The sequence below is a fragment of the Perissodus microlepis genome, chromosome 2 (genome assembly GCF_051167445.1).
Source record: "Perissodus microlepis isolate ML-2025 ecotype Zambia chromosome 2, ASM5116744v1, whole genome shotgun sequence".
Classification (NCBI taxonomy): Eukaryota; Metazoa; Chordata; class Actinopteri; order Cichliformes; family Cichlidae; genus Perissodus; species Perissodus microlepis.
The window spans coordinates 16,589,103-16,605,192 of NC_140462.1; the positions used below are offsets into that span (position 1 = coordinate 16,589,103).

The following is a 16,090-nucleotide window of genomic DNA, read 5'->3' on the forward strand; positions in this document are numbered from 1 at the left end:
TACTGAATATGAAGGTGTTGACAGAACGTGAAAAACTTTTACTTTACAAAATACTCACAAATGGAGTGAGTATATTTACTATTCATTATGATCTTATAATCGTTTATCTTCCACTCAAGACAACTGATTACACGGCTGATGCACGGTTTCTACTGTATATAACCCATTGTTTGAATGCATGCGTGTAACAGGATACAAAAAAATGTATTTTTCTTGGCAAGAGTTTAACAGGAAACAGGTTTACTAGAAAAATATGAGGCGCAATTACGACCTCCTGTATTCTCGAGCGTTTCCTTATCAGAAAAACGTGAAAGATAAAACCACGCCAGTCATTAAGTTAGTGGTTAATGATCCTCTAAAGATGTGGAAGAAAACAACTTACCTGCTGTTTTTATGGTAAATAATTTCTCATGAATAAAAGAAAATAAAGGCAATTGGTGTATTTTTGTTGTTTTATTCACAAAACAGCTACAACATAACAACAGTTGGCTTTTCTAGGGGAAAAACAAAAACGTGACATTCTTGCTCTAGCTTTTATTCAAGTTCAACATTCACCATCATCACCATAGAAAGTGACTTTTTCTTGCCTCCACGTGAATCAATGTTACTCTCACACAAAACAAACATTATGATTTAAAACAAAAAGAACAGGTACAATATTCCAGACTAAGATGGGATATCTTCAGATCTGTTCACGCTTTGCAGCCTGGTCCGAGTGGGGCAGACAGGAAATTCTGACATGATGAAATGGGGGGAGGAAAAAGGAGGATGTCACAACATTTCAAAAACCTTTGACTCTAGCGCTAAGGTTTTATTTGCGACTGGAAAGAAAGAAGCTCTGACTTTTCAGTACTTTAATCAGTCAGACCATCAAGGGGCCCCACTCGCCGTCTTCTGAATCTGCTCTTTGAGGATAAGGATGCTCTGCCGCTGCTCCGGCGGCAACATTGCGATCTGTTCTGGAGTCAACTGCAAGACCTGCATGATGAGGGCAGCCTGAAAGAGGAAAATGAAAATGTTGCTGAGGAGGTTAAACGTGTTTTTCTGGCCAACAAACTGAACAGAACAGTCTAGAACAACAGTCTAATGATAGTGTTCGATAACACAGAAATCATACAGCTTTGCCAAAAGTGTTTATACTTTGCCAGCTATTGTTCCAGAATAACAATAGTTACTGTTCACAGGTAAGGCAAACATGTGCAATCAATGATCAGGAATGCAGAAAGGAGGCTTTCAGTGAGCTGATAATGAAAACACAGGTCATTTTACACGTTACCTGCATGTTAATATAACTCAGTTGGTATAAAAAACTTCAGAAGTAATCATACCGAGATATTTTTAACCGACTCATCATCCTGACTGATAAAAATGCAGCAGTGACCAATAGTGACACTCACCTTCTCTTGATCCTGTGTGGAAACCTGATTCTGACCTGGACTGAAGCCTCCTCCTGATGGAGGAACCCCAGAAATACCAGCACCCTGCAGATCAAATACAGTGTTACTGTAAGATCACAGTTCTTCACCCATCAATGATTATCCAGACAGCACAGATTTCTCTTGTATTTTGCAGATTTTTGTGCTTTTGTAAAAGCTGCCTATGAAATAATTTAGAGCATTCTGATTCCCTGAATGCCCTGAAGTATAGATGAAAACATATGGAAAAAAATTATCCCTCCATTTGACATCTCAGCCCTGTCTCTTTAAGTTTGTCTCCAAAACGCTCCAAAAACCTGAGCTAACCCTCTGACTTCTAACCATGCCTATCCTGGCCAATTCCAGTTAAACCAAAACACACAGCTGACACAGACATGCACAGATGCAAACATACCGGTCTTGCAGGTGGCGGAGCATTTGGACCCATTGTATGAGGGACAGGGCCTTGCATTCCTGGTGCTATGGGAACCCTCTGACCCGTAACTGGAACACGAGCATCCATCGCCCTTGGATCACGGCCTGTATAAGGACACACAATACTGTCATAAGTGCTCATAATCAGATGAATTTACCCTCAAAGTACGAGACTTTCTCAAACTATGACGCCTCATAGGGGGTAGGTACCTCTGGCTTCCATAGGGGGTCCCCGTGGCTCCATCATGGGGGCCGCCCTGGGGTCAACCATCATGTTCCGCGGTTCACCCATGGGTGGGCCTCTCATGTCCATTGGAGGCCTCATATCTGGAGGGGGTGCAACTCCCAACTGTGGCATGTGTACAGGCGGAACTTGGTGGGGGGGTGGAGGTCCCATGTAACCCCGGCTAAACGCACACAAAATAAGAGAAGTTAAACATTTTTAAAACTAACGCAGCATAAGTCATAGTTTTTAGACCATAAAGTGGTCTTTGATATAGTCTAGGATTAAAACTCAAACTATATTAAGCAAAGATTTTACTATATAGTAGTATTTCTGGTCAGTAGTAGAGTAGAGTAAGGCTTTATCATCACTGATGAAGGGTGGATTTTTTTTTTTTTTTTTTTAAGAAAACCAGTCACAGGAAATTAGATGCATTTGTTAGTGAATCGTGAAAAAGAAACCAACAAAATATACATCTTTTAATTTATATTTTTCCACCTGGGGAATTATTAAAGCAGAAGGCAGCAGATACAGTGAGCATCTCTGTTGACAAGCTGACACATCCATCTTCCATGTCCTGCTGTTTTGTGCAGCCAGAGACCAGACTTGCGTTTCAGTTGTTGTTTACCTTTCTTTAATATTACATTTCCCCCAAATCAGCCAGGACAAAAAATAAAGACTTTAGTCTTGCAACATCAATGACTGGAACAGACACTCCTAAAAGTCACACCCAAATGTATTGTTAAGGTAAAATGGGATGTCTTACTTGGGGTCTATGACCTCTCCAGTGACAGACAGCAGAGTTCCTCCTCTGGGGTCATTGGGACCATCTCCCAGTAGGCCTCTTGGGGGGATACCGCCTGGTCCTTAGAGGAAAAATTCATAAATTTAACCACAACACATACACAATACAGATGACACACGAAACATCTGCCAGTTAATTAGTGAAAAGAAATGGAGATGTGTCATCATAAAGAATGACTTTCAAAGCTCAAAGGGCTGAAATTCCAGTTAAGAAGAACCACGCACACTCCTAAAAAGCTGAGTGTTTGCTCAGAAGAAAAAACCTACACAGTTAGCTCAAACTGCATAAAGGTCACAGCAAACTGCCACAGAACAAGGTCACAACACACACACACACACACACACACACACACACACACACACACACACACACACACACACACACACACACAAAGAGGAGGAAGGGTAGAGCATTGTGGTCTCATCAGCATTAATATGCAGATCTAAAGATTTGAAAGCTAATATATAAAAACAAAACAAGAAAAAGAAAAACTCTGCTCCCACACGTATACAGAAAGCTGATTTGAGAGTGTTCGCCTACTTGTGTCTTCTAAGTCTGACATTATTTGGCCATGAAAGCATGGCGAACAGACGCATGCAGATAAAAGATCAAGAACAATGGATGTCTCATAGTCCATTTATATGGCGTTACAGCATTAAGGCAACAACCTATAATGATCAGTTAGCTCAGTGCAAATTAGGCTAATTTACTGCACTTGAGCAGAAATATATTCATTACAAATGAATAGATCTTTTTCTGTTGATCTGGGAAAGTTAATGTCTTCTGATTTACTCTAAGGAAAACGAATTTAGAAGAAACTGATAAGATAAAGATCATCTGGGCTCCTTGACAGTGTAACGCTACTGTGTTTGTGCAGCAGAGCGGCACCAACTCCATTGTTTACAGTCCTCTCAGCGGCACTTGTAGAAGAGTGTCATGACAGCTAAGCAGATGGTATTCCAGATGTCAAGCAGTGCCAACTAGTTCCTCACATACAGTATTGTTAACTGTGAAGCTCTGTATACAGGGAGTGCAGAATTATTAGGCAAATGAGTATTTTGTCCACATCATCCTCTTCATGCATGTTGTCTTACTCCAAGCTGTATAGGCTCGAAAGCCTACTACCAATTAAGCATATTAGGTGATGTGCATCGCTGTAATGAGAAGGGGTGTGGTCTAATGACATCAACACCCTATATCAGGTGTGCATAATTATTAGGCAACTTCCTTTCCTTTGGCAAAATGGGTCAAAAGAAGGACTTGACAGGCTCAGAAAAGTCAAAAATAGTGAGATATCTTGCAGAGGGATGCAGCAATCTCAAAATTGCAAAGCTTCTGAAGCGTGATCATCGAACAATCAAGCGTTTCATTCAAAATAGTCAACAGGGTCGCAAGAAGCGTGTGGAAAAACCAAGGCGCAAAATAACTGCCCATGAACTGAGAAAAGTCAAGCGTGCAGCTGCCAAGATGCCACTTGCCACCAGTTTGGCCATATTTCAGAGCTGCAACATCACTGGAGTGCCCAAAAGCACAAGGTGTGCAATACTCAGAGACATGGCCAAGGTAAGAAAGGCTGAAAGACGACCACCACTGAACAAGACACACAAGCTGAAACGTCAAGACTGGGCCAAGAAATATCTCAAGACTGATTTTTCTAAGGTTTTATGGACTGATGAAATGAGAGTGAGTCTTGATGGGCCAGATGGATGGGCCCGTGGCTGGATTGGTAAAGGGCAGAGAGCTCCAGTCCGACTCAGACGCCAGCAAGGTGGAGGTGGAGTACTGGTTTGGGCTGGTATCATCAAAGATGAGCTTGTGGGGCCTTTTCGGGTTGAGGATGGAGTCAAGCTCAACTCCCAGTCCTACTGCCAGTTACTGGAAGACACCTTCTTCAAGCAGTGGTACAGGAAGAAGTCTGCATCCTTCAAGAAAAACATGATTTTCATGCAGGACAATGCTCCATCACACGCGTCCAAGTACTCCACAGCGTGGCTGGCAAGAAAGGGTATAAAAGAAGAAAAACTAATGACATGGCCTCCTTGTTCACCTGATCTGAACCCCATTGAGAACCTGTGGTCCATCATCAAATGTGAGATTTACAAGGAGGGAAAACAGTACACCTCTCTGAACAGTGTCTGGGAGGCTGTGGTTGCTGCTGCACGCAATGTTGATGGTGAACAGATCAAAACACTGACAGAATCCATGGATGGCAGGCTTTTGAGTGTCCTTGCAAAGAAAGGTGGCTATATTGGTCGCTGCTTTGTTTTTGTTTTGTTTTTGAATGTCAGAAATGTATATTTGTGAATGTGGAGATGTTATATTGGTTTCACTGGTAAAAATAAATAATTGAAATGGGTATATATTTGTTTTTTGTTAAGTTGCCTAATAATTATGCACAGTAATAGTCACCTGCACACACAGATATCCCCCTAAAATAGCTAAAACTAAAAACAAACTAAAAACTACTTCCAAAAACATTCAGCTTTGATATTAATGGGTTTTTTGGGTTCATTGAGAACATGGTTGTTGTTCAATAATAAAATTATTCCTCAAAAATACAACTTGCCTAATAATTCTGCACTCCCTGTACATGTATGTAATGTGTTTATATTATATAGAACAACAGCAACTGGTCATATATTCACCTTCAAACATGTCAAGATTATTGCTGGGCACCCGAGTAAGAGCAACGCCTTGTCTGCGCTGGTTTGAATGAGCAGTTCTCATATTTCGACTAAACTGTGCTTGATGTGTGAAGGGGGAGGTGTGCACACAAGGGTACGCTTGTAATGCAATCCAGTGTAATTGTATTTAGAAATTTTCTAGTCTAAAACCAAGTGCAGCAGACTATGAATCATGCATAACTATACGTTAATAAAACACTTTATTCTATACATGTAAAGCTCTTTATCTACTTCACTTCTACAGCCGATGGATGCATTTGGACCGTGCCTGGAGCACCCAGAGGCACAGAGAGGGCATGCAACACAGAAAGGCACCAGCTGGGGCTCGAATCGTCTCAAGCAGAATTTATGGTCTTGCAAAGGTGCCGTGTATGCTGTCTGCTCCACTCCAGGTGCTGCCCCTTTGCCTGCAGTGAGCTCTGTTGTCAGATGGAGGGAGTCTACTAGGCATGTGCTACAACCGGTCTGAGGGTACTTGTTTGTTTGAAATGAGCTCTGCGCTACATCTGACTGACCAACATTCAAGGAGCTGAAGTAAAACAGGTAGTTAAAACCAATGAAGAGTGTCCAAATCAACCATCGCCTGTGCTTATCATGCTTTATTTCCTGGATCTTTGAAGTTGGTTTTTTTTGTCGTTCTCCCATTCTAGATCAACTCCACTATTGTTCCCCTCTCTATTACGCCCACTTGTCAGTCAATCAATATTCGCTGTTGTTGCTTACATCATCTGGTTCCAGAGACATGCAGTGAGGATTCTTGGAGGACTGCATGGAAGCTTCTCTTTGTATCGTTGGGATACAAATGGTGACATATCACTCCAGTCACTCTCCAGTGTAGTAAAAGCTATAAACTACAGCACAGCCACATTTTTTGTTTGTTTTTTAAAACTGAACTGGCCTCAGCCTCACTTCATAAGCGATAAGTGATGCTGACAAACACAAACAAAAGCCAATCAAGAGAGTAGCAAAGCAGCTTCATTGTAATACGCTTCTTAACAGTACTGTCCAGCTTGAAAGCAAAGTCAGCAATTTCATGTCATTATCAAGTGACTAAGCTGATCCTGGAGTAAAAAGAAGACCAAGTAGTCTCTTTCCATTAGTGCAAATGACAAATAATGAATGCTGCTAACACAGAGAGCTTTCACTGTATGAGATATTTCACCGCTTTCATCTTTATCTTTAGCAACATCCATAAACCGTCTCTATCAATAATAAACATCTCACATCTGAACTTGTTACCCTTCAGGCTCAACTCTATAGAAAAGAGTGGTAGCTCTGTAAAAGTCAGCAGTCAGTGAATATCATTTATTACAATTTTAGAAACAGATCTCGTTTGATAATTAAAATCAAATCATTTTCGTCAGATATCTGCAAGCACACAGGTGTATGGATGAGAAACACCACGCCACTGGCTCGCTGACCCAAATTTACCCACACTGCCATAGCAACAGCGCCACGGCTAAAAATGTAACATAAATAGAGAAAATTAGAATAAGCAGGCCTTTTGGGAAGAAAAAAAAAAAAGTCCCGCCACCCCCTCAAAAACTACGATTGCGCAAGTGTCGAGCAAAAGATCTCCTCTGGTCGACATCCATCAGTCTGGATCAATGGGAGCTCAAGTCTCCTTCCAACTTTGCCAAATCTCAAACAGCAGAATCTGCTGATCACTCTGTAATCCCCCAAATAAAGTAGTGACTGAAAGATTTTAACTTCATTTGTATTCTGTTAAATTTCAAACAGAGAAACAGAAAAACTAAGGAGACATATAAAACTAGCTAAAACATGTCGAGGACAAGAAGTACAGAAGAAGCTGCAGTTCTGTGGAAATCAGATAACACCCTTTAGGATTCAAGGTCTTACTCTGTAGCCATTACCTGGCCGTGTACCCTGTCTGACCAGTGTTTAGATCCAAACTCAGATGACCCACCTTGCAATTACACCTGAACTTGTACCGCTATCTGATATTCCCGTGTTACTGTTGTTCCTACAACATCATGATTAATGTTGCTCGAGGACTATCATTACAAATTCCCAGTTAAACTGCCGTGACGTCATTAGTTTAAGTTAGGCTTCCAGGAAGCAGACAAAAAGAATAAAAAAAACATTGTAAAAACAATTCACATAATGTGGGCGGCTAGGATTTGTTGACACATTTGTCCTCAGGGGTTTTTCCAGATTTTTATAGTTAGTGAAAATGTAACCCAAACAACTTTTACTGAAACTTTCAGCACTGTTCTGGTGCCTAAAAGTAACCAAACTACAACAGAGAGAGAGATTAAATAAATAAATATAATAACTTATAAAAAATTCAAACAGCACATAAACCCAGGTATCCCAAGTGAGATGGATCCACTGATCCGCCCCAGTCTCCTCTTTACACGTACAATGCTGCATTTTACACTTTGAAGCGGCTGTGATGACGATCCTGGAACAACATTAATTACATGGTTGTAGGAACAATACCAACTGGGACGTCAGATGCACCTGCAGGTTACTATGAGGCGGTCTAAACTTCCTTTTATATCACATAAACGCTCCATGAAATCTCATCAGTACTCCTTGTCATGATATCCATCAAGCTCCCCCGTGCAGGCTGACAAGTAAGCTGAAGGCTGAACACCTGCACCATCTGCACAAACTGGTCCCAGCTGCTATCAGGAGCTGATCAGCCCAACTGTGCATATCTTTACAACAACAAAAAACAAAACATTGATTTTACTCATGACCTGGTATATTCCTGTGTAGCTGTGGTAGTGCTCTGAGATTGTAATAATTATATACACAGACTTATGAACTTCTCTAAAGGCTGCATGTGTGATGAGTCATTTTTATTTATAGCGGAAATGCTGTCAAAAACACATGCTGTATATTTGAAAAGTGTCACTGCTTAGCAAGGCTGCGACCTGACTGGAGAACCGAGGAGGTACAGTGATACCTTGAGGCCGCTCGATAGCAGCTTGACCAGACGATCCTGTGGGAGAATGCTGAAGGTTTCCTGAGCCAGCATTAAAGTGAGAAGAACAGGAGACAAGACTCAAGAGGGCAAAGCACCATTTTAGCACGCTCGTGAAATCATCTCATGCACAAATAAAGGTACAGAAGGGTGAAGAAGAGGGAACTTTTACAAAATCATCAAGACAAGATGGCATACATCCAAGATTTAAGATAAAACACAAAAAGAGAAGACGATAACGAGGACACATGGCGTATATCGTTGTGGATAAACTTCCACTATTTATATGACTGTGGTGACACCTGCTGATCCAAATGAGCCATGACATGTGCAAAGTTTGGACGCAAGTGGATTCAGTAAGTATTCAGATCCCCTTCCTTTTTTGCAAGAAATTGTCATGTAGATTTAATCTTCCACTAGAGTTGCATGGAACTGCATTTAAAAGGACTCCATCAGCATGAAGGAAAAGATTTTCTGGTCTGATGAGACAAAACCTGAACTCTCTGGGTGGAAATGCAAACTGATTGTTGGGTTCCTGGTCACCTCAAATAATGAGGCTCTTCTTGTTGTGTTACACAGAAGAAACCCCTGTTTTCAATCAATGCCTTGGAACAATTTTATCACAATGGTCTATAGAGAGTTAAATGGACCTCATGTATTATCTTTTTTTCCCCTCATCCTAGCAAACAGTTTGGATTTCAGGATCCAGTAAAAACAGGTGTGCCTTTCTAATCCATGCTACAGATGGACTTCAAATCAAGTTCTAGACGCAGGCCACATGTAAATGTGTTTGGGTGCTGTCAAAAGCATGAAAACACAACACAGTTTTGGCTGCCCCACTTCAGAAGATGGGGAAAAAAGTCCTCACTGTGCAGTTTCCACAAATTTTAGATTTTGTAGATATTTTTGAATTTGGTGAATTGCTATTAACAAAAAACATGGCCAACATTTCACAATCAACAAACTCAACCTAAAGTTCACTCCAGTTTATATTTTGCCCTTGGTCGTGCATACTCTATCTGTGGTGGCTCTAAGCCCCACCAGCGGTCCCTGCCCCAGAGTTTGTGGGCCACAAACTTTGGCCAGTGAGAACCTATTGGAAAAACCACTTCATGTGTAAATAAATGTAAATGTCCTTTTTTTTTATTAATGTAAATAAAAAAGGTAAGACCACAGTCTCTGACATCACGTGCCAAAAACTCTGCACATCAATGAAACAAAGGAAGGCATTTCCCAAAGGTCACTTTTGGACCAAAAACTGTGTTTGCATGTGGACGAAGGCCAAAACACATGAAAACGAACCACTTTAAAAACCACCGGTGTAAATGCAGAAAAAGCCTTAGACACACTTCAAGAATAATTAAAGCAAATAAGATGCACAGAATCTGGGAACCCATCAGCTAATGTCTGGGGTCAATGTTTCAGGCTTCCGGATTAGCCAGCTGATCTCGAGATAACAGATAACCGATATCCAGGCCACGACTTCCCATTACATGTGCTGACTGTGTCAGATTATGAATGGAGATGAATTTTAAAAAGCAAATATAAGGCTAAATCATCATGAGGCACACAGAGTGCTCCTCTGAATCCTGAACCGATCTACTCACCACATGGAGTAGTGACTGAACAAAAATCCTCTAATAACAACTGGACACCAGAAAGCTTTGGGTACCAAAATTCTTCACATTCTACATATTCACATGTGGATGTGTGGTAATAGTAATTACCGGCTACAGTACGACTGCCACAGTAATCATGAGATAACTAATATAAATGACAGATCTCAGCTTTTGAGATTACCGTTTTACAAAGACCAATCTAGAAATAATGCTAATTGTATCCACTTTAAATTAAAATGTATGCAAAAACAGAAAGGGGGTAAATACTTTTTGAATCCACTTTTGTCTAATTGGAAACACTGCACTGAAAAACTGCTTTTCAATTACTGCTGTCTACTGACAAACATTAGCATTATTGGTGATTGTTTTATACACCAAAGAAAACAGCTAATAAAATATGACAGGTTTTCAAATTTAAGACATGCCTTCATGCAGCTTATTCATTTACATGCTTGGAACATTTGCAACAATTCTAGATTATTGAATGTTTAATGACTTTATAAAGTTAATGTCTTAGAGATATATACCCGCCCTGTATTTATGGTTTGTTTGTGTAACTTTATACTACAAGTGGCCAGAGTCACACTACCACAACCAATTTCACAACTTTTGCCATTTCAAGCGTGCATGTGGTCTGATGATTACCTGGAGGTCCAACTGGTCCCGGTCCAGGCCCAGGTCCTGGTACAGGCATGGGTCCAGGGACAACTCCCATGTTAGGGGGCTGCATCATCTGGGGCGCTCCATTGACATGCATTCCGGGCTGACGACATAACAAAATAAAAATTATTAAGAAATGAATGGAAATAATATCTCCTGAAACTGTATCTATAAAGAAGAGAACATATGGTGCTTTATCCCCTCATTGAGGATAAAAAAACATGTTAAGTGACATTTATTTTACATTTCTGTCTGCATGTTTGCTCCATTTCTCAGTCGTTTGAGATCAGACGAATTGATTCAAGCATGGAGCTCTTGTTTGGGCTGGAACTCCTGCCAGCTCTGGACAAACCTTGTAGCAAAACATCCAATCTACAAGCAGTAGTATTGCCATCAGGCACTGCTTACAGCAGGGGTGTCAAACTCATTTTAGTTAATGGGCCACATTCACACTGTTTGACAACAAATGGGCGGGACCTCCTCTCCTACAGCACAAAATAGTCACATTTATTGACCCATTCACTTACAAAAGAGATAACGAACAGCTTTAAGATGTAAAGAAAAATAAGCACAATTTCAACATTGTGTTGGTGTTTTCATAGTTAGACTGCTGCTATTACAATTTACAGCTCACAGTGGATCTACAAAGGAACAAAACCTTTACATGTAGGTTTTACCTTTCTATAATTTCAACCTGACCACACCGACACAGGTATTTTATAAAAACGTAGCTTTTTCTATGCGCTTTGGGCTTTTCCCCACACATAGAGCCATTTTAGGTCACTGAAAAATTAACAAATCTCAAACAAATCTCGGTTTCTGTGTAAACAAGGAAACCAAAAATCTTCTCTTGCACTGTCAAAGATGTGTGCCTTTATCTCCTTTTTTGGTATCATAGTCTACCCTGTGTTATTGTTGCCCCAAGACATCTGATTGGCCAACATTTCTACACGGTTAATGATTATATCGCCATCTGCTGCTTGACAGTACTGGACATTGTTTTGTTTTGTTTTTTTCAATACAGTGCTTGTGTGGACGTGACTTTCTTTTTAAACCAAAGCAGAAAATTCTTGCTCTAAAATGTATTAATGGACTAACCCACAAACTGCCACATGGTGGTGCAGACGTTGCCACGGTTGCCTCACAACAATAAGATTCTTGGTTCAAACCTTCAAGTCATCTGGGGCCTTTCTGTGTGGAGTTTCTGTGTTCTCCCTGCACAGTTTCTCTTGTTTCCTCCCACATCCCAAAAACGTGTAGTATAGTTGAGCAGCCCCCCAAAAATAACCTCCTGCGTCCTTTTCCTAATCACCTTTCTCTAACCTCGGTGAAAACGCTACGAGGTGTGAAGGGGAAGTTATAAGGACTTAGAAATAGAGAAGCGTGGTGCTCAGAGAATCCAAATGCACATACACTAGGCTCTTTAACAATGTGATGGTGCAGTGTAGAAACTACAATGTCCAAAAGATGTATTAAAAATGCACATTTTACTTCACCCCAGAGTGTTCTTATATTGTTGTTTCATCCAGGTCATATAAACAAGAACCACTGGGAAAAAACATCATATCATTACAGGTGCTGGAACTTTAAAGCCTATAAAATGAAAAGCATCTTATTTTCTTATTTTTCCTACTGAAGACTGATCCAACTCATCCCCTCCTCCTTGTTTATGATTTCTATGAAATTCCCTGTATCCAGCACTTATCCAAGGTGGCTCTAAGTGAAAATTCATTGATGATAATCCTAAAAGCTGGCAAAACAACAAATGCACTGAGATCAATTAATGCAGCGTATGATCAGGATTTAGAGAACATATAAATCTGCACTTCTCATGCAAACCAACTCCTATTCACAGACAACCAGTGGGTTTAACAGAAAAATTAAAAACATATCATCAGGTTATGGAAATGGAAAATGCACTTACAAATAACATTTGCATGATCAGGTCTACTTTATCAGTTATGTTGATCGTTTTTCAGGAACGCTCAGATGGTCCTTCGCTATGACTTATGAGATAAAATTGATCTACTTTCCTTTCATAAAGGTTGCTTCAGCGTATGATCTACTAAAGGGGGTAAGAAAAGAAGCACTGAAGCCGTTCCTTATCATTTTGAGAATTCGGATCACCACGGACTACGTTCCTCAGTTTGGAAACTTCATAAGCAAAATGAATTGTATCTTAGGCTAACTGATGATTCTAAACTGGCTGTAGGTGTTAGTGTGAGCGTGAATTATAGTCTTTCTGTGTTAGCCCGGTGATAGACTTGGTGCGTGTGCAGGATGTACCCGGCCTATCACCCACTCTCAGCTGGGACAGACTTAAACACCTCAAGCAAACTACTTGTTGAGATCTAGAAATATTTTAAACTTTTCACCCCACACATTTTAACACTTCATGAAGCCAGACCAGGACTTTTGGTGGGCCAGACTTTGTGATCCTTTCACCAGTATTTATTCACTCCATGGTAAAATAACTGGTTCATATACAATGCTTTTCTAAGCAAAGCACTTTATACAACATGCCTTATTTGCCCATTCATACAAGCACTTTTTCTACACCTAATTGCTTTCTATCTAACATTCACACATTCATACATTCATACATCAATGAATGCATCAGAGACCAACTTGTGGCTCAGTATCTTGCCAGAGGATACTAGCCATGCAGGCTGGATACTGGACAAGCCAGACTGAACTTCTAACCTTTTGATTAGTAGATGATCTGCTCTACCTCCTGGGCTACAGCCATCCCAGAAACCCGTGCATGCGTGCACATTTTTCAGGACCCACAATGGGAACATTTTGTTGAAGAGAATACACAGTAATGTGACAAAAGATATGTTCTGCTTACCACAGGTTGAGACACTGGCTGAGACACGGGCATGGTCGGCTGTGTAGGTGGAGAAGTGACTGTCGGTGCTCCTCCGCCCTGTCCACTGGGAATCAGAGGCTGGACTGTTGTTTGACGATGGAGCATTTTCTATACAAGGAGTGAGGGGAACATAAAAAAAAAAAAAAAAAATACTGCTTGCTTTGGCTTTAAAATGCAGAACAGAATAAACATTTACTGAGTCGAGAACAACTGTCTTCTGACTGTGACTCATCTCTTCATTCTCACCAAGGCTATCTCAGGATCAACAATCCGCATGACCACTTGGGCCTGCAGCAGAGCGTAGGCCAGCTGAGGGTTCTGCAGCAGCATGTTCCGTGCCTCCTGAGGACTGTTCTGCACACACAGCTGGAGAGAGAGAGAGAGAAAAATATTTTTTTGAAACCAAAGGGATCTGATTTTAGAAACTACTAGAAAAATCTCTGACTACATCCTAAAAGACTTAAAAAAAAAAAAAATCCCACCACCACTTTTTACTACCCACTCATGACTCATACATACAGTTTTAGAAGATGTAATCTGGGAAAACTAATTTTTTACTTTAAAAGACTCACTGTTGTTTCATGCATTTTTTTAAACGCTCAAACACGAGAGGTTTTATTAAATTTGGCTGTGTACAGGAGACCATAACGTTTTACATAGAGCTGAACATAAAGTCATCAAATTAATTCTTAAATGCACCACAGACCACCCATTTGGCAGATGATTCTACTATTGATAAGTTCACCTCTCACCAAGAGTACAGTAAAGAAACCTCAATCTCAAACTCCTCTCTGGAGATGGTTATAAGTGTATATGGGGGGGGGACACCCTACCTTCATCTGTTTCATGAGTTCAAACATCTGCTCAGGTGGCAGACTGGCTACTGCTCTGCTGATGGACTCTGGGGCCTCCTCTGGCTGGATGCTGTCTCCATAAGGAGACTCAATAATGGGGGCTCCTGTTCCCAAACCTGTGCAAGACAAAAATAGCTTGGGTATTGAAACAGATTATGATCAGAAGCTTACCTAAACAAACTCGAGATGAAATTAAAAACTTACTTTTCAGCTCTTCCTTGTTCTTCTCACTGGCTGCGTTGTCAACACGGAGAGCCCGACCACTAAACTCTCTCCCATTCAGGTTTCGCATGGCACTGAGGGCAGTCTCCTGGTCTTGGTATTCACAGAAGCCATATCCCTTTGGCTTTCCTGTCTCCCTGTCATACACTAACCTGAGTACAAGAAAAGGGAACAATCCACATTTAAGACTGTCTAAAAGGACTTATTAAAACCCTATAAAACGTCTTAGTTCAGAGAGGACCAGGTCTAGCACGTTCCTTCACTCACCTGAAACTGACAACAAGTCCGACTTCAGAGAAGATGTCTTTCAGCTGTTCTTCTGTGGCTTCATACGGAATATTTCCCACTAAAACAATTAATACACACAATATTTAGTGTTAGTATGACAATAAACAAAAGAAGGATTTGTAATTCGAGGCTCCTTTTCTTGCTATTTCTTTTTAACTTTCCCCCGCGCGGTGTTCAGCTAACAGCAACACTAGCCTGACATCCATGTTAGCAAGTTTTCATTCACAACCCGCTTCCTTACATTCTTCCTGAGCACCCAGAGGATAAACTTACCCAAACACAGCGACCTAAAAGCAACAAACTTACCGAACACCGATCGTAGTGACCGGTCAACGGCTGGGTCTCTATTCGCGGCTGCAGCTGCGGCTGCAGCAGCGGCGTTGGCAGCAGATACGTTCGCCATTTTGGGGACAGAATTTAATGTTACACCGGAAACTAGAAGGCGACAACATCCGTTCATTAAAAAAAAAGAAAGAAAAAAAGGGGGGGGGGAAGGCCAAATTAAAATCCCAGCAGCGCAACCATTTCTAACGTTTTGAAAAACGTTTTTATTTATAAGTATTAGCACTTGTTTGTAGGCAAAGAAGAAGGAGGTTTGGTGAGTGATTTTTTAATTAAAAAACTGCTTACTTTATAACGGTTGAGGGTTATTATAGGACTGTTGATAGTAAACTGGCAACACCTGGCTAACTGAATAGTGAGGCTTTATTGTCAGCGAGGCCGATAATTATTATTTGTTCAACTATTTTATTTTGTTTTATTTCCATTTTATTTTATGTAGTAAAACTGTCGTAGCGTATAATTTCTGGTGCACCTGGATAATCACACACCTGTTGCCATTGTTATTATTAATTAATGGGTTACAGTAAGATAATGCAAAAGCTGCCTTAGATACCTTAAACTGTTGAATATTATTTTTATCCTGTTATTTCATTAATTAAAAAGTATAATTAAAATAGTAATAAGTGCAACAACCCAGAGAAAAACAAAACTCCCAGCGTGGGAGACAAGCCATTGGGGGGGGTAAACTACCCAAACCTACCTGCCTCTGTGTGAAAAA

General features: G+C 40.6%; 1 protein-coding gene across 2 annotated transcripts; it reads right to left on the minus strand.

Moving 5' to 3' along the window:
* Positions 1-438: 438 nt before the first annotated feature.
* Positions 439-15,465, minus strand: cstf2 (cleavage stimulation factor, 3' pre-RNA, subunit 2). Of its 2 annotated transcripts, XM_084950620.1 has the most exons (13): positions 15,337-15,465; positions 15,010-15,088; positions 14,725-14,894; positions 14,500-14,636; positions 13,913-14,032; positions 13,646-13,774; positions 10,780-10,897; positions 8,498-8,557; positions 2,840-2,939; positions 2,061-2,257; positions 1,831-1,955; positions 1,398-1,481; positions 439-996 (listed from the first exon to the last, which is right to left on the minus strand). In XM_084950620.1, exons 1-13 carry the CDS (start codon positions 15,431-15,433, stop codon positions 871-873), a joined length of 1,542 nt encoding a protein of 513 aa, XP_084806746.1. In that variant the 5' UTR covers positions 15,434-15,465; the 3' UTR covers positions 439-870. The 2 variants fall into 2 exon arrangements, with proteins under 2 accessions (XP_084806746.1, XP_084806754.1); XM_084950628.1 differs by lacking the exon at positions 8,498-8,557.
* Positions 15,466-16,090: the final 625 nt, after the last annotated feature.